The 27,462-nt window shown below is 39.3% G+C and overlaps 1 protein-coding gene across 6 annotated transcripts in view; it reads left to right on the forward strand.

The window, feature by feature from the left end:
- Positions 1-27,142, forward strand: part of FGD5 (FYVE, RhoGEF and PH domain containing 5) — a 102,181-nt gene extending 75,039 nt beyond the window's left edge. For all 6 annotated transcript variants that reach the window (XM_080605487.1, XM_080605488.1, XM_080605492.1 and 3 more), the window contains 11 exons: positions 2,203-2,274; positions 3,940-4,008; positions 10,290-10,373; positions 11,965-12,044; positions 14,909-15,008; positions 16,689-16,826; positions 17,928-18,030; positions 19,433-19,560; positions 22,332-22,460; positions 24,324-24,472; positions 25,080-27,142. In XM_080605487.1, the coding sequence (XP_080461613.1) occupies positions 2,203-2,274; positions 3,940-4,008; positions 10,290-10,373; positions 11,965-12,044; positions 14,909-15,008; positions 16,689-16,826; positions 17,928-18,030; positions 19,433-19,560; positions 22,332-22,460; positions 24,324-24,472; positions 25,080-25,116 (1,089 nt within the window). In that variant the 3' untranslated portion in view covers positions 25,117-27,142. The remainder of the gene's footprint in view (positions 1-2,202; positions 2,275-3,939; positions 4,009-10,289; positions 10,374-11,964; positions 12,045-14,908; positions 15,009-16,688; positions 16,827-17,927; positions 18,031-19,432; positions 19,561-22,331; positions 22,461-24,323; positions 24,473-25,079) is intronic.
- The last annotated feature ends 320 nt before the right edge of the window (positions 27,143-27,462 follow it).

The following is a 27,462-nucleotide window of genomic DNA, read 5'->3' on the forward strand; positions in this document are numbered from 1 at the left end:
TTGGGGTTGTTCAACCTGGAGAAGAGAAGGCTACAGGGAGGCCTTACAGCGAGTGGCCTTACAGTGCCTAAAGGGAGCTGCAGGAAAGCTGGGGATGAACTCTTTGTCAGGGAATGTGGTGATAGGACAAGGGGCAACAGCTTTAAACTAAGAGAGAGTAGACTTAGATTAGGTATTAGGAAGAAATTCTTTAATCAGAGTTTCTGAGGCACTGGCATAGGCGGCCCAGAGGAGCTGTGGATGCCCCATGCCTGGAAGTGTCCAAGGCCAGGCTGCCTGGGGCTTTGAGCAGCCTGGTGTGGTAGGAGGTGTCTCTGCCCATGGAAGGGGGTTTGGAATTAGATGATCTTTAAGGTCCTTTCCAACCCAAACCATTCTATGAAGAATGGGGCTCCATTATGGAAGCTGTCAATTTGACAAGTTTTGCAAGGGCTAAAATACCCTTTAGTTATGGGAAAGTCCTTTGCAATCTTCTTTTGCAAATGTCAGCTGTCTTATGATCCCTGGTGTTTCCTGTGCTCTGATATTAGTTTATATATCTGATATTATATATATATATCATATATATATTATATATATATATGATATATATAACTGATATTAGTTTATATATCGTTTCCATTTTGCTAGCCTATATTATTTTTGAAGTGACCTAAAAAATTCCATTTGTTAGTTTCTGCATTGCAAAAGAGATACTTGATGGCTGAAAGTGTTGAAAGTGTGTCAACTGCCAGTTATATTGCATGGTCACGATGCAGCCCTGAGCTACTCAAGGCTTGTAGGTGTTTCAATGTGTTTAGTATGTGGTTTCTGAACCTAATATCATATTTAACAAGTGTAATATTTCTTCAGAGCAGTAACATACACGGGCGTTTCAGGCTTATCTCAAAAAGCAAGCTGAGATAACTACATTAATTGATAGATAAAATCCAGCATATATTAGCCTTGACAGACCATCATGCTGATATGGACATGCTCCTTCTGTTATCTGTGATAGCTTTCTTAATTAGCTGATTCTATAGACACCACTGATTTGTATCAATCAGGCAGATATATCCTTGATTACATTGTTCAATCTATAGAGTCTAACTAAGCCCAGGGATAACTTAAGGACAGTCAATGGAGCACAGGTAAACAAACTGTTATCTGCCATAGCAGAAAACAGTTGTCAAGGGCTTCCAGGTAATGAAGGTATATCAAATGTGGTCCTTAGTCTGTAGTTTTTCTGTGTATGTAACTGAGGATTTAGGACACAGTGGCTAACTCGGACAAGAGAGACATAACTTTTAGACATATTCTAGTGATTGCTGCAGTGCAGCCCATTCTACTCTCTGGACTAGATAAAACCACGGCCGAATCCTATGTACAAGCATGGGTTTTAGCAGCATTAACTACTAAGTGGAAGGAGATTTGAAAAGACTACCAAGATTTCATAGATACAGACCCCGCTTCTATCCAATACCATCTTTTCATGAGAGCAGAAGCTTAGTTAGATTAAATTTATTTACCGTCTTTATAGATAAATTCATGCCACGTGCCAGTGCCCACTGTCTGTGCTCTCAAGTCAAGTAGGCAGTTAGTAGCATCAGAGTTTGATAATGGGCTTCCTGATCTTTGCAAAGCATCAAAAAAGAGATGCAACTGTATTGCCTGCTTACTAGTTAAGCTTCCAGATTCCCTAGTGCAAAGCCACTAATCTGTTAGCACAGAATATAAACCTCCAGATAATCCTAGCAATGATCTTCTTGTATCAAATCATGCTTTGGATTATCTATGTCATGCCACTAATGAACAAGCCTTTGGAGCAAATATTATACTTTGTCTCTGTTTCCAGTTTACTGGTTGCAAGAGAAAGAAAGTCAGCAAAGAGACCAATGTATAAATACTGCATGGAGTAAGCAGGCTCTTTTGAAAGTGAACTGAGGTACAGAGGAAGTGTTAAAGAAGTATCAAAGGTGACAGGAGTGTAGAAGGCCACAGCAGATGTGAATGCAGGCGATGAGGTTTCATAAAATTTATGAGGCTGGAAGAAGACTTTCTGCACCTAAATTCCATGAGCTCAATTCTCTCTGAAACCCACTTCTGTAATATCACTTTAATGTATTTGAGAAATAAAATGGTGAGGAGGGTTGAGGGAGGGTTTGCCTGCTTTTCTAAAAGTAATCACCATGTGGTCTCCTAAACGTTGTTTCTCTCTCTTAGGAAAACCTGCAGAAGCTGGTACACATTGAGTACAGTGTGAGGGGGCAGAGGGGCCTCCTCCAGCCAGGAAGGGTGAGTACTGCAGGCAGACCTATGCTGATAAGGACATTGTTTCCGGCCAGCTTTATCTCTGCCTCTGTGGATGGCCAGATTTCAGACGTCTACAGGTGTTGTTTACTGACCCGCTGTGATAAGAGTTGTAGCACTGGTTTATGTAAAAAGCCATCACTCTGGTAGTGTTCAGGAGCACTGCATGCTGAGAGCCTTGCACTTGCAAAGACAGGCATTAGCTGTTTCTACACAGAGCGGCCATTTGATTTTTCACTCCAACTGTCCTCAGTCACCCCATGTAGCGTGTTTTGGAGGAGCTGCTGTTTTCCTTCTTACATATTTTTGTTGAAAGGTTTGAAATACGACCAGAAATTGCTTGCAGCCTGGAAAGGCTCAAATTTTTTTGGGTAGGTTAGATCCCTAAATCAGGGGAAATTACCTATTTTCAATTTTCTATTCTTACCATTCTGCAGTGGTGCTTTTCATAGAATCACAGAATCATTAAGGTTGGAAAAGATCTCCATGATCATCTGGTCCAACCATCCCCCTACCACCAATGTCACCCACTAAACCATGTCTCTAAGCCCCAGGCCTAGCCTTTCCTTGAACACCCCCAGGGACGGTGACTCCACCACCTCCCTGGGCAACCTGCTCCAATGCCCGACTGCTCTTTCTGAGAAGAAACCTCCTAATTCCCAGCCGGAACTTGCAACTTTTAATGCAAGACATCACTTTTAAGCAACACATGAACAGAAAGTGGGGAAGTATATAGCTGTGTCTTGCCATTCACACCAAATACAAATTTATCCTCCTTTCTTTCCAACCTTTCCAGTTTTCTCAGGCCCAACCTACCTCTACACTTGAAAAGATTTATTTCTAGAGTTCTGCAACCCTAAATTCCCCTTCAGCCCACTACTGTCCTTAACAAAGCTCATGAAGAAATTTTCAAGGCATGCATACTCCTAGTATGTGAATCCTCATCAACCAAACATTGCAATGATCCTCTTATTTTTTCTCCAACATCAGTATCCTCATTTGTCCTTGTCAAGTAGCGAATTAATAAATTCTGCAAACCTCAGTGCAGCTCTAGAATAGAAGATTACACCAGATCCTGCTCTCCATTAGAAAAGAGTAGATGTCTGTAAATCCACTGCTGCTTTAATTATTTTAGACCTTTTCAAATGTTATTGAAATTAAGTTTGAGTATGCTGTTTTAGCTGGTTACATGTACAGTCCTGTTTACACACATAGTAACAATATGGACAGACAAGGTATGCTTGCAAATATACACAGGTTTAGTGTAGGCATAGTATGTATGTGAAAAGGTTTCAGCATTTCTTTTTGGTTCGTCTATTTTTCATAATCAGAGGATGAGTTCTTTTCTGAAGCCCATTAAATGTTACTTTTGAAATCTGTGACAGTCTCTTTGCAGTCCATGGTACAGACGCAGTGGGCTGAGTACTGCCTGGTGTCTGACACATGGGTTTCCGAGCCATTCAGTACTGATACAAATGCAAGCCATAAAGTCAGGCTAGAAGCAGATGTTGAGGTATCCATCTGTTACTATGCTGATGAAAGCAGTTAAGAGTGCCTCCTTCTACATGAGGAATGTTGTCTTTTCTCAGTAAGTTTCAGAATGCAGTCTCAGGATTACAAGTTGTTTTTTTTTCTTTTTTTTCCTTTTAGGTCTTTGTGAAAGAGGGAACACTGATGAAAGTCTCTGGGAAAAACAAGCACCCTCGGCATTTGTTCTTGGTAGGATTTCTTTCATATTTCTTTCATATTTTTACTATCTCTTTCATATCTTCTCCTGTGCTTACACATCTGTAAACCAGAGAAGAAATTTCAGGGCTGCGAGTCATTTAATTCTAAGCAGTGATGTGGTAAGCGGGTTTCTGTTGCTAACAGGACACAGAAGACTGTAGCCTCTTTCACACATGTACTTGTATGCCCTGCATATAAGAATAAGTGCTGTGCAGCCCTCCATTTGTACCACAGCTCCATTCAGCCTTGACTAGGCCATAATTCTGCAAAGGAGAGTTCAGGTTTCCAAGGTGCTTGGGAGGAATACTTTCAACAATTAAGTCTCATACTTAAAAATCTACCTCTAAGGCCTTAGGAGATCTTATCAGAACCAATAGAGAACACTACTGGTAAAGTTTAGGGAAGCTGTCTTTGGGTGAGTTTTGTATCCTTGAAACTCTAGGGCTGGGTTTTAGCTCCTGATATCCATGTCTTTTTAAATTACTTGATAATTGTGTGCACCACCTGGGTATAGTCCCTCTGAACACATATCTCCAGTTCTCTGTTGATTGAAGCAGCAGTTTTCGATGAGGGTTTGCAAAATTCTTCTAAGATAGTTAAGAAAAATTAACCAGTTATCAGTTACTGGAAAATTTTAAGTATTCACAAATCAAAAGAGATGAAAACCCACCATTTTGGAGATCTGCTGTTAACACCCATGTTTTCCTTTTTACTTTATACACTACATTGGGCTGTATACACTACATTGAGACTCCATGCTCCTGAGCATTGTTCTCAACTTTGCAGGTAGCTTATTGTATAACGACAGTTACTTTTATGCTTTTATCTGTATGAAGGGGAAAATAATATTTGCCTGTCATAGGATTTTGTGATGCTTACCTGTTAACGTTTGAAAAATTCTTTAGAATTTTAGAGATTTTAGAATTCCTCCCTAGAAAAGCACCATAAAGTACTGAGCCTTACTGCTGGAATTAACATCAAAGTACTTGTTTGCAGACTTCCTTTTAAAATAAGGGGGTTACATGTCTGGAATACATACTTGCTGTGGCCTCTGTAAGTGCTGACAGCGTTTCACCCTGGGATCATTGTGAGAAGGAGAGATGGTTTATAATAGAAGGCATACATTTTGCCATTAATTCTTCTTATTTTTTCCTCTTACCAACATTTTCTACTTGTGCATGAGCAGGATGGTGAAAATGCAGGAAACAGAACCAGTGTGGAATGTGGTAATTCCTGCATTAACATCTGAATGGTTTTGCATTATCTCCTAACACTGTGAAGTCTCTGTTATGCCACCACCACTCAAGTGTTTAATGGACTATTCAGTCTATGAATACATTAAGATAACTACTGCACAACTCTACCAACATATTCCATCTTTGCATGTAGCACCTTTGCTACAGCAGTCTTAAGGCCCCCACCATCCATCACTGCTGACACCTTTTTGTAACAGCTAAGATCTGCATGAACATATCCTTCCCTTTGCCAGTACATCTAGCCTAACCCATGTGCTGTCTTGATTCAGATGTCCAAGGGAAAGAAAAACACACACAAACCTCCAAGACTAGAATAACCCTCTAAATATTGTCTCTTAAAACCTACATTTGTTTAAATCCTTCATATTCTAAGGACCGTATCTAAATCCTTTGAAGACCTGGTAAAATACGGGTAGGATAAGAATTTACCCTGAAGTATTTATCAAAAAACTTTCACACTGTTTTTTTTGGTTTTTTTTTGTAATTATATATATATAGTTTTATGATGCTTCAGTTGCCACTCCAAAAGATTATCAGATGTGAGTAAGTACAGGTGTGGTTTGGTTTAGATTTGGATGAAATAAGTGTTTACCTTAGCTATCCAAAACATTTTTACATTAACACCGTTTTCTAAATTCTTTGTAATGAACTTTGTCTATAGCTGAGTCAAGCCCAAGACCACGAGAAAATTTCAGCGGAAGAGTATACATTGAAGGATAAGTCTGAGAATTTAGCCCCTAAACATCTCAAGAGATGAGCCCATCCAACTAAAGTTGTAGTTAGAATGCACCATAAAAATTGGGTGTGTGCCAAACTCTTCTTTGGCCTTTGCATTCAGGTTGTGCATTGGTGGTATGCAAACTTGTGCTCTGAATATATAAGGAGAGTTGTATATCTGTCCACAGGTCCTATATGCATGAGTGTGTAGCGCATGCGTTTAGGGGCTTTTGAGGTGTACACTGTGTGTATCACAAGTTTACTTGAGCTGACTGTTTTGTGCAGGCTGATGATATTGTTGAATGTGGTGTTTCCTGGCAGGATGTTTGGTGAGCTTTGCTGGGCGCCTGTTTCCTGAGTCCAGTCTCTGTTTACAAGGATGTTGAGGCCTCTTTGCAGTGCAGTATGGGGCTGCTGATGCTGGCAGGCCCCTGACTGCCCCCCAGCCACAGAACTTTGCAACTCAGACACTGTCTCTTATCTCACCCTTCCAAGAATTCCTCTACAAAGACAGCTTGTGCTGCAAGTGGGGTGTGGGAAGCTGCTATCAAATGGGAGATTGTCTAATGCGCTAGCCAGCAGGGCTGGAGCATAGGGGAGGTTTCTGAGTCAGAGCCTGGAAAATGCAGCCCCACCACACGTTCAGGCTGCTCCACTGACACTCAGAGGATGTTTAACACTTGAATTGAACAGCACAGGGTTCACAATGAACTATCCTTTAAAATATTCAGAAAAAAACAAACATGGTAGGAGCTTTTAGACACAAAGTGCACTACATACAGGTACCAGCCATTCAGCACAGCATAAGCTTGTTTGGATCATTAAATTTGAACACCATAAATTAGACAATTTGGTCTGACATCTAATTCTACTGGGTTCCCATTACAACAGAGGGAATTATAAAAAGAAGGAGAAAAAACATTAAGAGAAAAAAGAAAAGAGCAGAAATATCCCTCTTTGTGTTATGTTTTGAGGACTGTGTGTGCATGTGGTAGTGCAGAAAAGGGGTATTTGCTCCTATAGCAATATGTATACAGTTTGGGAATCCCAGCTGTTCCAAAACTTTTCTGGCAAAGTGTGTAAAACCCAAGAACTTCTGGGAACTACTTGGGGGTTCTGTCAAGCTGTCAAGCTCTTCCGCCACAGATTCCTGAGGGACTGCAAGATAGGATTATATCACATTCCTCACAGGGAACAGTGTGCAGCACGAAGCAGGAGGATGCATGAGCCCCAGCTACTCAAGCTAGTTCTGTGTATACCATTCATATAGCCACCACTCAGGTCTCCAGTGTAGACGTGGCAAAGGAGACAGCAGCGAGTGCAAACCCTTTCTTCATGAAAATCTGCATGCTTTGCCTAGTAAGCTTTGAAATATTTGTCATAATTTCATTGTGACAAGCTGTGGCTGGTGAGATTGCAATTAGAATCACAGCCTACCTGTGCAAAATATACTGTGCAAAAAAGCAGAAGGAGGTAAAAAGCCTCTGCTGGGCAATTATAAAACAAAGTCATCACTAATGTTTAATAAAATCTTGGGATATTGATTTGAGCTGCCATGACAATGGTGGGCACCAAGATTTCTTTCTTAATCAACAGTAATGAAAGGATGAGCTGCTTTGTAAAGAAACACAGAACTTTTTAAATAAATAAGTTAAGTGGGGTTTTCTGTCCAAGAAACCCAGTAGCACATTATACCAGAATCCTAAAGATCTCTCTTAGGATTTCACTTTCTTGGGCTTAGTGCTCATAATTAGTTACCTTTTCTAGTGGTTTGAAACAAGTCTCAAGTACTGGCACCTACAACTGCTTTACAGTGAGGTTTACATTTGCTCAGGTTTTCCTAGCTTAGCCTCGTAGATGCTCAGCGTTCAGCAGGTTGAGATGAATTTTCTGTTTATGGATAGCTGTAATTAAACTAGGAATCATCATGTGGTCAGTACTGTGCAGGCGTCACTGAGCTGGTTGGACTAATGTTAGCAGGGAAGGTAAATTATGGAGCAGTAAGCAAATGGCATAAAAATACAGTGACAAGCCATTTGTCACCCTGTTCTAAGGAAATTCTATTGTTTTGTTGCAAAGGAGTAAATATTCCACTTTAGACTAGACAGAGACTAGAGTCTGAGATGCCTTTTCTGACTTGATAGTATGTTTTAATACCCTCAGTTTAAAAGTGTTATATTAAAAGAGCTTTAAATTCTGCATCAATTATAACTTACTAGAAGGCCACAGAGAACTGAACCCTAGAGTGGCCAATGGAGGAAAGCTTGGGAGTCTTTTTGCTAAAAATAATGGAGAACCAAATCTTTCTTTTTTTTTTCTCCACTAAGCAATGTATAATAGATGAAAATCAAATAGTTTATTTAATCTTAGGGATGCCTATATAACCCTTTCGCTTATCATCCTTTAATTTTAACTTATATAAAATCCTAAATAAAAAGAAACACCATTTGAATCAAAAAATAAAACTTCCTTTTCAAAATGTTAGAATGAAATATTTCATAATTTTCCACAACAATATTAGTTGATCTTACTCGTTAAAATCAATTCAATTTTAAAAAGAGTAAAATTTGAGGTAAGATGTTTTAGAGAAAGTCACTCCAGTGTATTTTTCCCCACATTAGTGGCAATGTGCATTTTAAAGATGGGCAGCTAATGCACGGAAACTTGATTTGCTGCTTAACGAACTGGTACCCATGAGTTAGCTCATGACCCCTAACAAAGGCAACAATTTTGCTGTTAACTTCAAGGTGATAAAGATATATCCCATGTCATTTTTCTTTAACTACTATTACTGCTCTGTAAGAAAGCTGAATTATGACCTACTAAGAAAACATCCATAAGGCTCTACTTCCATTTTTTTTTCAGACAAGCGAGTGAATGAAAATCTCACAACAACAGTTTTAGGCAGTCGGGCAGTGATAGCAAGACCCCAACAATTCCAGTCATAAAGGATATGTTATTTTATTGCCAAATTTAAAAAATGACATGTATTCTACATAAATAGGTCATGTTCACAATCTGGTTGGACAGGCTGCCAACACAAGACAAGGGGGACTCCTGTGTTCAATTTTCAATGATTCTTTAGTTTTCTTCCTTCTTCTTAGCCTCTCCCTTTATTATAGTTTTCCTTCCAAAATGCAATACTATTAGCATCCAATTGGCTACCTTAAAATGTCCTTGCCGCAAAGGAATCCAAGTGAAGCTGGTTTCTTTTTACTTTAACTTCTCTTCAGAATTTCTGCATTTAAGACATGTTGTCTCTGGCATCACACAGTATTACCTGTGCCTTGCGACTTATGCATATTGGTATTGATGTGAGAGAAAGAAAACAACAGAACATGATCTGCTCGTTCAAGTAAAGCAGAGAATGCAAGCATGCAAGCGTTACCTTAGCAATGTTGAGGCCCACTGACACAGCTTTTCCTTCTGGTAGCATGGGAAGGAGAGGCCAGCAAAGACCTGCCAGGTCCAGTTCCACTGTTTCATTTATTTGTTTGCTGGCACAGAGGCAAAAGGCTGCAATAATGTCTATTAAGATAGGCAAACAGCAGAGAAGATCTGATCCTATTCTGTATGAAGCTGTCTAATAAACATGCCAAGAACTGTGAGAACTAGGGAGAAATTTGGGGTGTTGAGTTACAGATGTTTTTTTCCTCATAAAATTAAAAAAAAATGTTTCTAATTTTGCCATCCCATGGTCTCTGCTGTGGCACATGGACCCAGCAATGTTGTTGTGTGTCTGGGAGAATTCTGCTAGCAGAGAAGTCTGGTTACTTCTCTCAAATATCCAAACCGTTCCTCCCTGAATCATTCCTCCAGACCCTGACAACTCTCCTACCTCCACTTCCTTTTTGCCCTGAAAACAGAAGTCCATGAAACCCAGCCCTACCCACCACAGCTTCGCTGTCTTGGGGGCAGAGTCAGAGCATCAGCATCCTGGGCAGTTAGTTGGTATTGCCAGGTAATAAATGCAGAGCCTGTCTTCCCAACTTGAACACAGCACTGCCCTTAAAACAAGCATCTGTTTCACCCAAGCTGAATAAGAAGGGGGCTGAATATCTACTTGCTTAGCCATTAGCAGCTTCAAAAATGGGAAGGAATCAAAGTCCTGGATCCAGACTCCCCAGAGCTCTCTGTAAATGCAGGTCTTGACCTAAGCTGTGCAGCTTGGGCTTGTCTGTAGCAACAATCCTGACAGTTCATCAAGTTACTGCTTGTTCTGGGTATCCCCCCCAGGAGTAATAGTCAGGCCTGCAAACCGTATTGCAAATTATTGATTTTGTCTTTCTCTTCATGTAGATGAATGATGTTCTGCTGTATACATATCCCCAAAAGGATGGCAAATACCGACTGAAAAACACATTGGCTGTGTCAAGCATGAAGGTAATGCCTTATCTGTATTATAGGCTAGAATCAAAGTTGTACAGTGAGCAGTTAGTGCTTTGCTGGTTTATGTCTCATTTCCAGTTCATGGCAAGGGGAGAGAAGGAATGGACCTGCTATCAGGGGATTCCATTCATTGCCTCTTCCAGGAGATAGAAGGAAAAATAATATAAACATAACATTATCTATAAGGTTGTGGTTTAGTATGACAGCCTTACTCAGGCTTGTAATGAATAATGCAAGCCAAAATCAGATTTACTATCTGATCATGAAACTGGAGACAGAAAAGATTTATTATCCTATTTTGTCCATTCCCCTCCTCATGTCTCCAGACAATGCACAGTTGTTCCCTACAACACATTAACTAGGACTTAGGCTACCAGATTTTAAACCCATACCACTTAGAATTTACATAAGCTTTCATTTGCCTGGTTTTTATGTGACCTTTGACTGTCTTCATCAAAAATGTTACTGGATTCTAAAACTTCATGGGGAAATGGTATATTGGGTGCTGTTACATGCAATGATACGGAGATAATCTCTTGTTCAGTAAATTCCTTAACTGCAGATTGCAGAAACTGGACACAATTGTCCTGTTCTTACAGTCTTTCCCTAAGCATCAGATGGTACTGGTACCTGTGCAACAGGAGATTCTGGGCTGGAATGGTTTTTGGCTCTGACCTAGATGGCCATTACATACCTCCCACCAGGAACCTTCCTAACTGTTTTATGGCCAATATGCCAAGTTGTATTTTTATGAAAGAAGACTTCAAGTGGCAAGCCAGGAGCTTGGTGCTCTAGGAAACAAGCAAGACGTGAAGTACTAGTAATGAATTTCAGCAGAATGATACAAGGTGTATTAGGGTTTTATGAAAAGGTGGAAGGCTAATCACCCTAAAGACCTCATAGTCTAAAATTAACTATGAGTTCCCATCTGACATAGGAATTGCCAAAAAGTACCACCTCTAAGTAGAAAGGAATTGCAGAACAGGTACTTGTTAGTACATTTGAAACACTGAGTCATTAGCATAATAGTTCCAGTACCATGAAGCTATGTTTCTCTTAAGTGCCTGTTGCTGTTAGTAGATGACTAATACACTACATGGCAGGAATTTTATCTGAGCTGTAGCTTTTAAGTATTTTTTGTTCTTAAAGAGCCTGGCTCCAGGCAGGCATTCACTGATCTAAAGGACTTCTCTGTATATGATCTACCTGTCAGGAAGAGAATTATTTCCATTCATTCCAGAAACAGCCAAGGCTTCTTCCCAAAATACTCTGACACTTGTCAGACTAAATATCTCCTAAGATTATCATATTAAAATTCTACCCTGACTGATATTTTATCCTTACCTTTCAAGTTGGATTAAATGATTTTATTTTTCCCTTTTGCACCACCACCATATTGAAATAGAAAGCATTCCCAATTAAACCAGGAACAGAATAGGTAGAAAACCCTACCAGCCCATTTCTTGGCATTGAAGTATGAAACATATGGCTGGGACATCAAAGATCCGTTTGCATTGAGAATTGTACAGTGTACTGGTTATAGACAGTTTAACTCCACCTTTATGTTCATGGCATTTGTTTCCAGGTCAGCCGCCCTGTGACAGAAAAAGCCCAAAACGTCCTGAAGATTGAATATGATGAATATTGCCTGATGCTGTCAGCAAGGTACTGTCCCCAGACTGCCATGGCAAAAGGTGTTACATTCTAGTTGTATCTCTAGATTAATCTAACCAAAATTTAAGCCTTAATTAGTCTCTCATTCTCTTCTAACTGGTTTCAGTCTGTGCTGTTGTGACAGACAATGGCTGAGCGCTTAATTACACAATGAAGATATAAATGCAAAGCTCACAAACTGTAGCTAATTCAACTCGTATAATGAGTAATGATTAGAACTTAGCTTTTGAAAACATTTTAAAGAGAGAGGAAAGAGAAGAAAATCTTACTAAGAAGCCTGAGGATTTTCCATTGACCTCTCACACTCTTTCCTTGTAACACCATGAGCATGTTATCCTTCCCTTTCACAATTACACTTTTTAGCTCATAAAACTAGTGTTGCAAAATTGCTGGAGAACATTGTAAATAGGTAATACCATGCAATAGACGTAAAAGCACTTAATAATGCCTAAATGACAAAGATGAAATTAAACTTTATTGGCAATCTCATGGGTCTTTCTAATAAAAGGAATTTCACTAATGAGTTTGTGTAGTGCTAGTACTGATTGCAACTGGAAGCCAGGATCTCTATCCTGGGATTAAAAACTAATGGTAGAAAGAGATTGTAGGTTGGTTTCTGGTTACAAGATTGCAGTGTACTGTGTTTTTTCATGCTTCTAGACCAAAATTATCCCGCAAATATACTCAGAGGTGGATTGATTTTCAGGTGTAGTTTACTATAAAAGACATACCATCCTAGCAGTGGTATTAAAATTAATTCTTCCAAATAAAAAGGTCTTCAAAACTTTAAATACCAATTTTCTCACCATCAGTCTCCAACTACAGCATGGCTGGAAACACAGCAGACTTCCCTAAACTACACAGTTTAATAGGTAGACAGGGAGACACTTTCTTACTCAGAATTTGGAACTTTTATATTTCCAGGAAGATCTGCCATCTGTGGACAGTGCTTAGATATTTGTCAAAGTCTTTGTCTGTTTCCTTTTACAACCGGCACATGAGAAAATATCTGAGGTTTTCTTAGATCTGCACACTCATCACAACCTTCAAAATATACACACGGTACTTCTGAATCACCTGCTGACAGTTAAAAAAGCAAGTGTATGGTGCTTCTCTGTTGCAGAGGGGAAGTAACTACTGTATGCCCCTTTTATCCAGACCAACTGAAGCTGGCATCCCCAGGAAGCAGCATGGGATGCTCTGCTTATGTGGTCCTTTGCCTTTTGCGTTCATATATATGAAGTCTGTGTTTAGTCAAAACAAATACCAGAAGGCCTCAAGCATCCTTAAAAACTGTCTTTTATTGTTCAAACTGAGGTGTTGCAGGCCTGCACTGGAGGCCAGTTGTTGATTATCAAAAAACCTCAGTGCTTTTAAATTTGCATGAGACAAGGTGAATGTGCATTGAGGAAATGCAGCATTGCCAGGAGCTAAAGGCAAAAAAGTTGGCGTGCCTATATGAGAAGGTGGTGCTGTAAAGTCTTCACATCTTGCACTAAAAATGGCTGGCTCGCCCAAAAAGCCATGTTCTGGGCTTGCAGTGAGCTGGTGATAGATCTGGGCACAGAGCTTTTATAGAGAAGGCTGATACTGCTGTTACACCTTTATTTACATGTCAAAAATATTCCTTTTGGACACAGGGGTAACCATCTGGTGCCCTTATAGAACAACAGAGCACTGGGAGAACGCAGTCAGTGTATCACCCTGTGAGACTAATTCAGAGCAACAGTGGGTAGCACTGTGACAAAATCCCATCCCATTCAGTTTCTCTTATGAGTAAACAGAATGACTGCTGGTGTTCTTGACAGATGAGAGCTTATGTTCAGGGTGCAGAGGAATGCCAAGTCAGGGATCATTGATTAACTCTAGTACTTCGTCTCTTCTGCCCCCCCCCCCCCTTTTTTTTTTTTAAGACCACAAAAGACAAATTGGACAAATTGTCCTTAGATGTCTTGTTTGGTGGCCTTCCTGAGCATAGTGTATGGAAATCACAGATGAACAGCAGCTGGCAATGACGCCAGTGCTTAGTTTTAAAAGGAACTGTAGTGGATAGCTTTAATGTGAGTAGCTAGTATGACTCAGGGAGGGGGGAACAACACATTGAGCTGCATCCTCTCCTTTGACTGATGCTGAAAACAGCTAGAGCTGTTCACAATTTCAGACGGACATTATGCACACAGTTTGAAGTCACAACAATTTCAGACGGACATTATGCACACAGTTTGAAGTCACAACATGAAAGCCAGCTAACATATGCAGGACCAGCTACTGGTCCTACAAGAAAAAATGCATCTGGGAAGTAACAGGCATTAAGAGCCCTGTTGCTTTTCTGGGGCGGCTGGACTGACAAGGAAGCACGAAGTGCTCCGTGTTTTGTCTAGTGCAAAGGGGGCATCTAGGGGCCATTTCAGAGAACTACTAGCCTCCACGCATAACTGCAACTAGAGGAAATGCTGTAGAGATGAGCACAAACACGCTTATTCTGAGCAACCCATGCCAACACTACATGCCTTAGAGTGCCTAATAGCTAGGGCGGACATGGCAGAAGAAACATTTCATAGTCTAATGTGATGTAGGATTGAGCAGCTTATAGAAAAGTCAGAAACTACTTTGAAAAACATTTCTGACCACTTATTTCCTGCTTGGTCACAGTCATAACCATTGATCTACACTAATCACCCAGCTGAATAAATACAACAGTCAGTTTTGTTCCTGGTTGAAAACAACTGGTTCAATGCGTGAGTGGGTAAAATCAAACATTCATAAAGTGAAGATTTTCTCCTCAGATCCAGACCCGTTTGTTTTGGTTCCTGATGTGCATGGCATTGACTGCTTTGCTGTATTTCATTCCACAGCTCTTGCTTGGAAAGGGATGACTGGTACAGCTGCATCAGCAGGCACATCCCTGATGACTACAAAGCTCACAATACTTCCACCTTCCACAGCAACGTGGAGGTAAGAGGAAGCCAAATCTTTCAGTGCTTGAAGGGGAAGTGGGAGGGCAGTGGGGACACACACAGAGGGAGAGGGGGTGGGAAGGAGGAAAGGGAGGAGGGTTATAAAATGCAGAGTTTCTGGGGCAGGACATTCTTACTGTTTTCATTTAAATCGGTATGTCAAGCCTAAATAACAAACCTCATACCACAGTTCATGGTTTGAGAGGCCACCTGAAATGTTAATCACACTCTGTATTCTGTGGTCTGTGCTTAAATATGAGTTCTCATGGAGGAAGACTAGCAAAATTTGGTCCTAAACAGTAACTATCCTGGATGATCAAAAAATAGGTACGAACTCTGTAGATGTAAGAAAACAAAACTACCCATTAGTTATATCATACAAACAATAAAGCCACTGCCAATGCAAACCTCACCAGCAATATTCTAATTGAACCTGCACAATTGATGCATATTGTTGCTTTCTCATTGATTTCAATTGTACTGCTCTCGGTTATGAAGGCAAAGAATGTGCTTGACAAAAGTAAAAGTGCTATTTTAGATTAAGCAGAACCTTATGATTTTACTAAATAAAGAAAACTAAAAAAAAAAAAAGAGGGGCACTTAGTTTTTGAAGATTTCCAGAAGAAAAAATCCAAAAACAAACCAGAATTTTCTTGCTGCCCTGAAGTTAATCTGCTTTCAAATTTTTAACAATAAAAATTAGAAATTCTATTGCATAGCAACTTAAATAAAAGCCTTTTTCAACACATGAAAAAATAGTTTCTTTTGCAGCTCTACTTCTGATGTAAATCTTAATGTGCACAAGAAGAAATTTGGAGGGATTACATCCTATTTACTTGCAGGAGTCTATTTTCCTCATAGCAAACCTTCCTAGCAAGCAGTCCTTCAAGGGCACAAGAGTGTGCACTACCTGTGCCAAACACTACACTGTTGTGAACTGAAAGTGTGGTACCCCAGATATTTCTGTGCTGAACCAGAAGTAACGCCCGCATCTCAGCAGTGGCTTATTAAATTAGGTTCAGTTTCACATCGACCGTGGCTCCATGGGCATGGAGAACAGGCATAGGCACTTGCATAACTGCAGCCTGGTGCATTCCAATGTAATATGAATAGTGAATACATTTCCTAAAGCTGCTTACATATATTTGGATTGTGTGGGGATAAATTCCTCTTTGTGCACATCACAGTTTGCTTTGGAAAAGAAACAAGTTTTTACTGTCTTCTGTCCTTTCTCTTCCCCAGTGATAAAACTGCTCCAACTGCTCCAAGGTATAATGAAATAATGAGCTCAGCCCCTTTTCAGCTGAAAACTATGGAGCTTTTTAGGGATGCTATTTCAAAAACTGCTAATAAAAAGATGGCTTTAACTCATGTTCTTACCCACAATTTACATACACAATGAATAAAATCTTTGTCTGATGTGGAAAATTGTCAGTGCCTGACCAGTAACAACAGGTCTGCATTGATTCTTACCTGTTGTGACTCTGGCTTTCACAGCACCATGTACTGATTGGCCATAGACTTCCAGTGCTGAAGCACCTCCATCTCAATGTGCATTGAGAATTAGAAAAAATGGGGATTGTAGCAGGTGGACTGCAATGAAAAAACTGTATGAGGGAAGTCACTTTGTACTTTGGAAGTGTGGATGCTTCTTAATTCATTCTTGTTGGATTTTAAGCTAAGGGAGAAGCTTGGAATAACCTTGGGTGAGAGGCCTCCTACTTTGGTACCTGTGTCCCATGTCATGATGTGCATGAACTGTGGCTGTGACTTTACGCTCACTTTGAGGCGACATCATTGCCATGCCTGTGGGAAGGTAAGAGATGTACAGCTCCTCAGGGGGGCTGTATTCACACTTCTAAGACACTGGCTGCCACTGGTGTAATTTGTACAAACTTGTAGCAACATTAAGACCAGAATTTGGCTTCCCAAACTGTTAGTGCTCTGTTAGATTAGGTGATTAGGTTTCTAATGACTAGTAGGAACAACAGCAACCTTCCCTTGAGAGGCAAATTAATTCCCAAAGGCTGGTAGTTGAAGGCTTACATGGTAATTGTTGCTGAGTCCAGCTGTCATATCTGATCTGCAGCTAGAACTGGAGACAATGAAGCAATACACTAAAAATACAGGTTAAAGATATGGACCAGAGCAGTCCAAAATCCATGTCCTGTCCCTAATAACAGCTACTAAAATTATCTTCCCAAAAAAGGGATGAAATTCAGTGACAGGGAATGGTTTGGTCAGTAACCAAAGGGAAAGCTTTCTCCAAGCACCACTGATGAGCTGCTGCTGTTTGCCCTAAAGCCACGAGGATCTATAGGCTTCCCAGTGTTCTTGTTCCTTTATCGCTCCTTTCTCTGACTCCAGAGATTTGTTTATACATACAAATTTACAGTCCTGTTTTGAACCAAGGTTCTCTTTTAGTCTCAGTGTTTTTTTATTTTGTTTTGTGTTTTATTTTTAGTTATTACTTTTAATTTTTAATTTCTGCTAGTGTGAAAAAACATTTTTTTCCCAAATTCACAGAGAAAAATCAGTCAGTACGTAGACAGGGATAGTGGGAACATGCAAGCTTGCTTCAGAAAATAATGTTACTAGCAAAACTATGAAAACAGGAGTAATATTAAAGTGGCTTTTCTGTGCTTTAATAGGGGGAAAGGTGTAAGTTCCTGTAGAGATAAGCATAGAAATGGTGTGCAGCTAAATTCTGTGATCAGTTCTGCTTGGCTTACAACAGTGTAAATCTACAGCAATCACAGTTCAATCAGTAGACTTACCCGGATTGACACTGATGTAGCAGAGTCATATCTGCTCCACTATTCATCTTCCTCTCCAAAACAACTCAAAGGATTTCTTCTGTATATGCATATGTACCAATTAAAATTATATTTACATGTATCTCTCCTTTCTGGAACAGATTGTATGTCGGAATTGTTCAAGAAACAAGTACCCTCTGAAGTACCTCAAAGATCAAGCAGCCAAAGTCTGTGACAGCTGCTATATGGAACTGAAGAAAAGAGGTAAGATTCCTTCATTCTTGGCAAAACTGACAAATCTGGTGCCTGTTTATATAACAGGGAGGGTTTTAGGACCTGCCTACTATGTTAAGTTTTGTGACAGGATTTCTCATTTCAAGCATGAGGCATGTGTATTGACGTCCCAAGAGTGGCAGGCTGTATGGCAGCTAAAACTTTATTAGAAAGCCAGACTGTCCTCGAGGGTTTCTCTGGCCTTTTGATAAGCCAGAATTGCGGCAAGAAGTGTGAGATGCAAACATTATATAGCTGATAGCTATTCCTTGTCATTTCTACTGAATTACACATTATAGGAAAACAGTGGCTTTACTATTCCTCATTCTGTCCTCACCCTTGTAGCTTTTACAACAAGAAATGCCTAAGCAAAGTGCAGAGCCTCTAAGAGCTTTTCTACATGGGAAGTTAATCTTGGAATAGATGAAAGCACAAATTCAAAGCAGAAGAGCTATGGCTTAACTAGAACTCTGTATGTTTTTGTCCCACTGTGAGTCCGTGTTCCATTTTAAATACACATCCAAATCAAAAATAAATTGGGGTGGGGGGGTTATATATATATATATATATATAATACCAATATTAAAAAAATGTGTATATGAACAGAGAATGAACATGAAATAATGTTCTCCCACAATTATTCATGTAGACAATCCCTAAAAGTAGGCACGTTCCAGTGTCACAGCTAAAATAACAGGGACAGGTGAATTTAGTTTTCCATTCTGATTAAAGAAATTAACACTAGCCAAGCAAACACATGAACTGATGCTGTCACAACAGCCAAAGCATTCCCAAGCCATTTGTGTGCCCAAGAATTGATAACTCAGATTTGTGCTAAAACAATGCTGAGCTTTACCAAAACTTCCTGATAATGTGTGTTGCCAGAGGAGAGGATCATGAAGATGTGAACTCAGACAACAAGGGGTAATGAAGACTGACAAGCAGACAGAAAAACTGTCTCCCTTGCAGAACTCAAAGCGTTCTTAATACAGAGTTCTCAAAGAGTTTTATACAGAAAGAATGTCCCATTGGTGAATCCATCCTGCAGAGATGTTACAGAACAGAGAGTGAGATGGAAAAGCCATTTGGTTAATTTTGATTTTAACTTTGAAGAAAACACGCTGTGTTTAGTGCCTTGTCAACTTTCTTGCAGGCTGCTTTCAAGAAGCTGTAGGTTATTACCATTACCCTAGGGTGCTATGAAATCCAGCAAGCTAGCCAGACTTAAAGGGGTAATTCAAAAGAAAAGCTGAAATAAAAAACAGCTATGGAGGAGGCATTGCATTTTCCATAGCTGGTTTGCATTAGTGTATCACGTGTCTCTTACGCCTACTATGATATGTACCGATTCACCTATTTCCCCCTTCCCTTCTGAATTTTCCTAATCTTGCAGAGCGGCCACTAAGTGTGAGCTTCCCTCCAACTTCATCCAGGTGTTCAAGCAGTGCCTTCTCTGTCTTCCACAATATCCATTACTCATCTTTTAAGAAACAGAAGAAGATTCCTTCAGCTCTTATGGAGGTAGGACCAAGCTGCCTGAGAAAGGCAAGGAACTGCACAGAACTGTGTGCTATTTCAGCAGCTATGTTTATAATTTATTCGGTGTGCAGTGGGCTCAGCCCATGCCCTGGTCTACTTGCATCATGCAATTATCTTTTCTATTTTTCACACTAGTATTTCAAACACAAAGTACTCTGAGCTCTGAAGATACCACAGAAGCTTCTTCAGCCCACTAAGAAACCCGAATTAGAGCAGCTTACTTTAATTACTTCATCAACCTGTAATGTCTTCAGAAAAAACTAAGACCACCTCACGGTAGTAGCTAATAAAAGAAGGCAGGCCGTAGACCTTCACAAGTATCAACAGAGCATGATTTGCTGTCAGTCAGTTACTTTTTATGACAAGATACTTTCTTCTGAAATTTTACTTCGATTTCAAAAAATAAAATACGACTTAGGGAATCGACTCTACTCTTTGGCAAGTAATTCAGGAGTGCACATTTAATCAGTCATTTTCCCCCCAGCTCAAACCAAAGTATTTCAAATAAAACTGATAAAACCTTGATTCCACCAATGTAAACAAGCAAAATCCCCACCTGTTTCAAAGGGACCACAGTTTCTCCAGCTATATTAATTTTCTTTCAAGGAACAAGGTGTCAATCATGTTGATGCAGTCTAGGTAGCAAAGTTGCCTGTTGAACCTGAACACAGTAAAGTACTCGCATTTCACTGAAATCAGCAAGTATTAATCATAGCTTCTTCAGAAACTCAGGAAGAAAAAGAGAGTTCATGAACTCTGGAAGAAAGCAAAGAGAACTCAGGAGGATTACAGAGGTGTCAAGTTGCACAGGGAGAAAATTAGAAGGGCCAAAGCCCAACTGGAACTCAATTTGGCTAGTGCAGAAGAAGACAAAATAGACTTTTTTTAAAAGAATCTCCATCCTTTATTGGATGTGATGGAAAACACTGTGACAAAAGATGAAGTAAGGCTGAGGTATTTAATGCCTTTTTTGCCTCAGTCTTTATTAGTAAGGCTATTTGTTCTCAGGGTACCCAGCCCCTCTGAGTTGGAAGATGGTGACAGGGTGTGAGATGAAGCCCCTGTAATTAAATGGGAAACTGTAAGTGACCTATTACATCCTTTGAATGTTCATAAGTCTATGGGGCTGGAAGGGATTCATACAAGGGTACTGAAGGAGAGGGTGGAAGTGCTCAACAAGCCACTTTGATGAGAAGATTTTAGTAACGATCTTAAATGCAGGGCACAGGTCTCCTTGTCAGCCCTGAAATTTCAAGTTGTAGCACACAACAAGGAAAGAGAAGGCTACAGGGAACTGCATATTGGTTTGTGTCCAACATGGGACTGTTACAAATGGCAGAAAGGCTTTAAAATAATAAAATAAAATCAATGCTTTATGATTTATGTATAGAGACTTAACACAGAGGTGGTGTTTCCAGCTGGGATCTAAAATGACATGTGCCCTAAAGAGGTCATATCCCTACTCCAGCAGCATGCTGACTGTTCCCTGAGGCAAAAGAGAGACAGATGGAAATGTCCTGAGCTGCTCTCCAGAACAAAGTTACAAAGTCCTAAAACCACTGTGGCACAGGCGAAAAAAGTGTGTTATGCTGCAAATGCCACCTCAGCACAACAGAATCACGCATGGCACAGGGCTGCACTCAGGTTCCCAGGTCATGACTAAAGCATCCAGTAAGTCCTGCCCTATATCTGCACTTCCCCAGACACTCTGTTGAGATTATATTAAAGAAAATAAGGTGAAAACATCTTGCTGAACTCATTGTTATGTCAAGACATGGGAAATTCTTGAGGTTTATTTGTACTGAGGTGAAACTAAGCCAAAAATACAAGCATGTAACACAAACACAAAAACTGGATACTGCAAAGAACTGAGAAAGGCCAAAATCCAGCTGTTATGACAATAGTATTGTCTTTCTATCCACAAGGTGGCAGCACATGTTTATTAACGTGAACTGTCTCATGGTAGCATTGATGCGTAACTTTTTTCTAATTTGTTTTACCCAGGTCTTGGAATATTTTTATTCTGCTACAATACACTGTTGTGATACTGCTCAGTCTTCTATTCTGGCAGTGTTAGAAAGGCTGGTTTTGAACCTCTGGCCTTTGTTTGTAATTTGGTATAATTGCAGTTAACTACTGCAATTGATGATGCATACTGCATTATGTGCAGGTGTGCGTGTGCATAGTTCCATTCACTCAAAATGTGGATCCTTAAGATCGTTAATGGCTTAGATCTCAAAATACTTCTGTGTAACTTTCCTCAGAAATATTACATCACAAATGAAATTGTCACTATCAATTTATTAACATAAATGAATATAAAACTATTGCAAAGTCCTAAATGTACCCACATCTTAGAAGTGTTCAGCCAAAGGACTGTCTTTCCATATTGGAAGCATGTACTTTCAGTTTACCACCTCACCCCCCTCAGCTGCCTCCTCTCCTCCTCCCCCCCCCAGAAAATAAGCTGGGAAAAAGGACAAGTACACCTTCTCAGAACACAACCGTAAACTTGCTGACCTTCGTAACAATTTGGGTGCATATTTTCTAAACTAAATTCAACCAAACATCTTCTAACAGTAAAAAAAGAACAGTAAAATCACACTTATGCTTTTGATTTCTCCATATTTTTAGTGGTCTACTTATGGTTTCATGGACATAGCCCTAGTTGCCTAATATGAGATGAACATGCGTAATCAGGAGGGGAAAAGCCTCTGCTGTCACAAATCCTGCTTTCTCCTACTCTCCTCCAGGTGGCAGCCTCGGGAGAGGGAGCTACCATCAGTGGTTACCTCAGTAGATGTAAGAGAGGCAAAAGACACTGGAAGAAACGCTGGTTTGTTATCAAAGGCAAAGTCCTCTATACTTACACAGCAAATGAGGTACTGTGCAATCTGACTTTAAATAGTTTCTTAACTGACTTTCCTCTTTTGCTCTCTGCAGTCACCTCTCCGCAGAACCTCTGAGAGCTGGTTCTAACAGACTGAGTTCCTGGGCAGCTGTCCTTATCAGGGGGACTCAGCCACAAACCTGGGTGGACCTCAGTAACCCTCTTAACAAATTGCCCTTCATTATTTGACTTTTTGCTGGTGTTGCTATATACTGTCAACCTTAGTCTAGGTATTTACATACAAATACTTCAAGGTAACTGCCAGATTTTTTATAGATGGCACTGTAATCCATTTCTGGTGGTGAGGAGAATCTTGTACTTTTGCAAGTATAAATACGACGTATATATATATATCCTACTAGTATCAACAGGGAAAGACAGGAGACAATCTGGAGAGGCGAGAATACTGCTTTCTGTATTGGCCTGTAAGCTCCTCCTTGTAGCCAAGGAGATTGGGTATCAACTAAAGCATTTTTATGTACTTTTTCTCTTCCTAGTCCCTTTTCATATTTTAATTTCTTCTCCTTTGTGAATAGCTGCAGTCCAGTAAACTTGAAGTAATTGCAATACAACGGGCGGTTATGACTGACAGATTTCATAAGTAAAAGCATAAAAATTAATTTTGCTAGACAAAGGACACAATACAAGAATTGTAGTAACAGCAATATTTGATATTTTAAGCCCTCAGAACACTTTGCAAACGTCAGTTATTTAAATTTTCTTCACCAGTGTGAGGCATGAAGCATCATAATGCCCTTTAAACAGATGAGATTGAGGCACAAAAGAGTTCATTTGGCCATCATCAGAAACTAACTTATCGATTGCTTCAGCAGTGCTGCTGTATAGTTAGTAACCTCTTATTTTTTCTGCCTGCTTCCTTTACATTTAGACCATGTAACTTTGAAGTAGACTTTTTTCCAAGGCCCTGCAGCCTCTTATGACTTTTGCTGAACTCAGCATTTCAGACTATTACCATCAAATTCTGTATCCAAGACACTACTTACATCTTTGACTTTTGAAATGATCTGGTTCAGTGATAGGGAAAGAGCAGTGGATGACTAACTAAACTTTATGTTCCCAGTTTGCAATTCAGTTTCTAAGAGCAGAAGCAAAGGCAACATACACACACTGAAAATGTTATACACTTAGAGAAAACATTACCCAGATATAGTGGCCAAAACTGCAGCTTTCAGTGACAGGTAAACGACAGTATGAATAATGCTTATTGTTTCTTTAACTTATAAAAAGCCGTGTTTGGCAAGCAAAATTCATGGCTGTTTCTTGGGGGTAAATTAACACTGAACTGCATTACCAAGTCAGAAGTTTTGAAGCCTCGTTGTTGAGTGTGAGCATGCTATTTGACATAGTGCATGTTTCTAAAAAAAGTTGCTAGTTGCTATGAAAGTTGCTATGAAAGGAAATGACAAGGTACCAATCAGACTACTGTTTGCATTCAGCAAACAAAAGTGGTTCAGAGTAACACAACTGAGACTGAGCTGTCTCTCAAACTTTCAGAAGTGTTGCTGCACGTCCCATACTGTCAGCAACCTTGCAGTTTACCTTGTGGACCATTATGTCGAAGGTAGCCATGAAAGTTACAGGCAATTTGACCTTGTGGATGACCATGAATAACTGGACTTTTAGAGGTGTTGTTGGAATTCAGGACTAAGACTAGGTGAACATGTGCAAGTATGCACCGGCACTGTTCCTGTTTAAGAGCCACCAGTCCAGCATAAGACTGATACTACTGCTTTTGCAGCCCAGAGAGGGGTTGTATCATGACTGGTCTTCAGAAAAAAGCCCACAAGCTGTTACAAGCCTTCTAATTTTTGGTTCACTTCTTGTTTGTTTTCAGGACAAAGTTGCCACAGAAAGTTTGCCTTTGTTGGGTTTTACTGTTGCCCCAGAAAAGGAGGAAGGAAGTATGGATACAGTTTTCCATCTCTACCACAAGCAGACTCTGTTTTATAGCTTCCGAGCAGAGGATAACAATTCAGCACAGAGGTATGGGGATAGACTTCCACACTTGGAAGTGTGCAGGTGTAAAAGCTTCAGTAGGGTTTTCCTCTCCTTCACTTCAGAACTCCTACCATAATGAAGTAAACAAATGGCTTTCAGTGTTGACTAAGCCCAATTGCATGCGAGCGATGTGGGTGATTACAAATTTGTTGTGTTTTTGCTCCCTTGAATAGTTGGAAAGGAGGCTGAGTCTCAAGAATCATACCTAGAAGTCTGTCAAATGTGATTTTTGTACGGGAGCTTCCCTGATTTGTGTGTTCTATTTATCCATCTCTTAGTTTGCTCATCAACAAATAATTGTTCAGATTTCACAATTTATTGCTACTGCTTCCACCTAGTAAAATAATCATGACATTCAAAGTAAAAATGCCAGCACCTCAGGACACACAGGGAAGGAAATTGATGTTTATGGGAGGTTTTGTTGCTTTTAAACATACTTTAGTGGTCTCATATTTCCTGTTCTAATCACAAAACCATAGTTCCTCGCTAGAGCTAGGATGAGAAACACAGTCCTCTTCAGGCTTTATGTTCTTCTATTTCCAAAAGAAACCTGATTTTATATGTAGCACTCTTTCCTTCCTGCCCTTTTTAGGTGGATTGAAGCCATGGAAGAAGCATCCATTTTATAGCAGCAATCACCCAATGGACTTGGAATAAATTCTCAGATTTCTATACATTCCCAACAACCTTTTATACGTCTCACAAAACTGAACAGTGTATTTCAGGCAAACTGGTTACATACACTGGAGATATGAACTGTTTCCAGATTGCTCTCTTTACTTCCTTCCTCTTACCTCCACTTTTTTTTTTTTTTTTTCCAAAAGGAAACTTTAAAATAGGGAATATTTATGGTGATCTTTATGTCTGTGCAAGTTCAACCTGTGTTATAAGCTTCTTCTATGATCTCATGGTAAGCTAAGTTTAACATCAAGACAAAAAAAAATATGGAAATACTGACTACAGTAAGCAACAGGGTCAATTTTACTTACTGTAGAGCACTAACATATTTCATTCGGTTGGTTTTGGTGTCTACCATGAAATGAGAACCAATGTAGTAAATGACAAATGCTCATTTAAAGCACTTTATTATTTTTATTCACTACAGCTTCATTCTTTCATGTTTCCAAGGAGTTTGGTGGACCAGTTCATTACTCATCCATTAACAAGTACCAGCATGAAATCATGCCCTGCATATGCTAAATTGTTTCCACAGAAAATGAATAAACAAAAACATTCACCTGGTCTACCAATGCTGCACTAGATATGATCCAGGATAATTACTTACTATCCCTTTATAATTATACACAAACCACTGTATAATTTATTTCAAAGGGGCTAATTTCATACCACTATAGTACTTTGAAATGCACTATAGTAGCTCTACAAATCTAGACACTGAATAGTATAAAGTCTCCCTAAATATTGCATCAGACTCAAACCCAAAGGATATGTTTAATTTATTACAAACCTACAGACTGTTTTTATTTAACACTAGCCTACCTAGTAGTGTTAAGATTTTTATCATCTATTTAAATAGTCTAGCTTTTTTTTCAATCCTCCTGATGTTTCTGCTGTTCTCATGAAAAATGTCATTAAAAGTTTAATCCATATAACCAGCGCACCATTTGAAACATGCTGGTGGGGTGAAATGCACTTGTCTGTATCTGCTCTGTTAAGAGTGCTTTGAAACTCCTGTAGCTAAATGTATCTTACTCCACCTCCAGGGCTGGATTCTCAGCAGCCAAGTGTCAGTATGACTTCAGAGATGTGCTGCTTTATACCAGATGAAGATGTAGAACTCTGGAGTTTTTTTGTTGTTGGTTTTTTTTGTTGTTTTGTTTTTTTAAATAAGGTTGAGAAGTGATGTTATAATCATTGCAATAAAATGGTTTTGTGTCCTATATTTGTCATAATACTTGACTGAGGAATAGAATGGCATTTATGATTAAAATATATCTTTGTATAAAAATACCATGCTCAAGAATTTACTTACATTACAATACATTGTGGGAAGGGGAGACTTTACTACTTCCATTTTTGCCTTTCTTCAATAAGTTTCATGGATACCTGAATTTTTGATATTTCCATATTTTTAAAGGGCTATAATATGTATCCAAATGATAAAGATAGTTCAATTTATCACCTGGAAAAACAAGCTTAAAAAAACAAATACAAGTCTACCACTAAATAAAAATATAGCTGTATTGTTTTTATTTTTTTTAATACATCTGAGTCTGATAGTTTCATAAAGCACAGATTATCATATGCAAACAGAAAACAAGTATAAGAAAAGTAAAACTTTTGTATTCTTTCATTAATTGATGAACACCAATGTTAACTCTTTGTTTCATGTTAAAACTATGGCCTTGCTACCAATAGACTGTTTTTTTCCCCCTTATAATCTTTTTGCACTGAGAGAAAAATAAGAGAATGTTGAATACAGAGAAAGATTTCTAACAAAAATTTCTTTTCTCAGACAAAACAAAAATGCACTACAGAACAGTATTATGAAGATCTAGGTGCTGACATCTTCTAACTGTATGAAGTTTTCAGTGATAAGCAGGAAATGAATACATGAAAGTATTTTGTTGTAAAAAGTAACATACAGTGCTATTAAACATGTTTTAAGTAATGTGGAAAAATAAAAGGTCAAAATATAACTGCAGTTCTACAGGCTTTTCCTTTACATTATTTTCACTTCTTTAATTCCATCTTTGCATTTCCAGTTATTGTTAGCACACACGAATTAACTGATTCTCTCACAAACTGAGGAAGAATATCAAGTCAGGAGACAGCGGTTGAGGCCTTCTGGTGGAAACAGGATTTAGACCTAATTGCTATGCTCAGGTGTTTCGGTCAACAGTACATGTAACCACTACAGAGCCACCCCACCTGTCAACACTGCTTCAGTCACAGATATAAATGGTCTCAGCAGAGGAAGAAAAAAAAATAAAACGCCCTCATAATTTCAGACC

The sequence above is a fragment of the Anser brachyrhynchus genome, assembly GCF_964034855.1.
Source record: "Anser brachyrhynchus genome assembly, chromosome: 10".
Classification (NCBI taxonomy): domain Eukaryota; kingdom Metazoa; phylum Chordata; class Aves; order Anseriformes; family Anatidae; genus Anser; species Anser brachyrhynchus.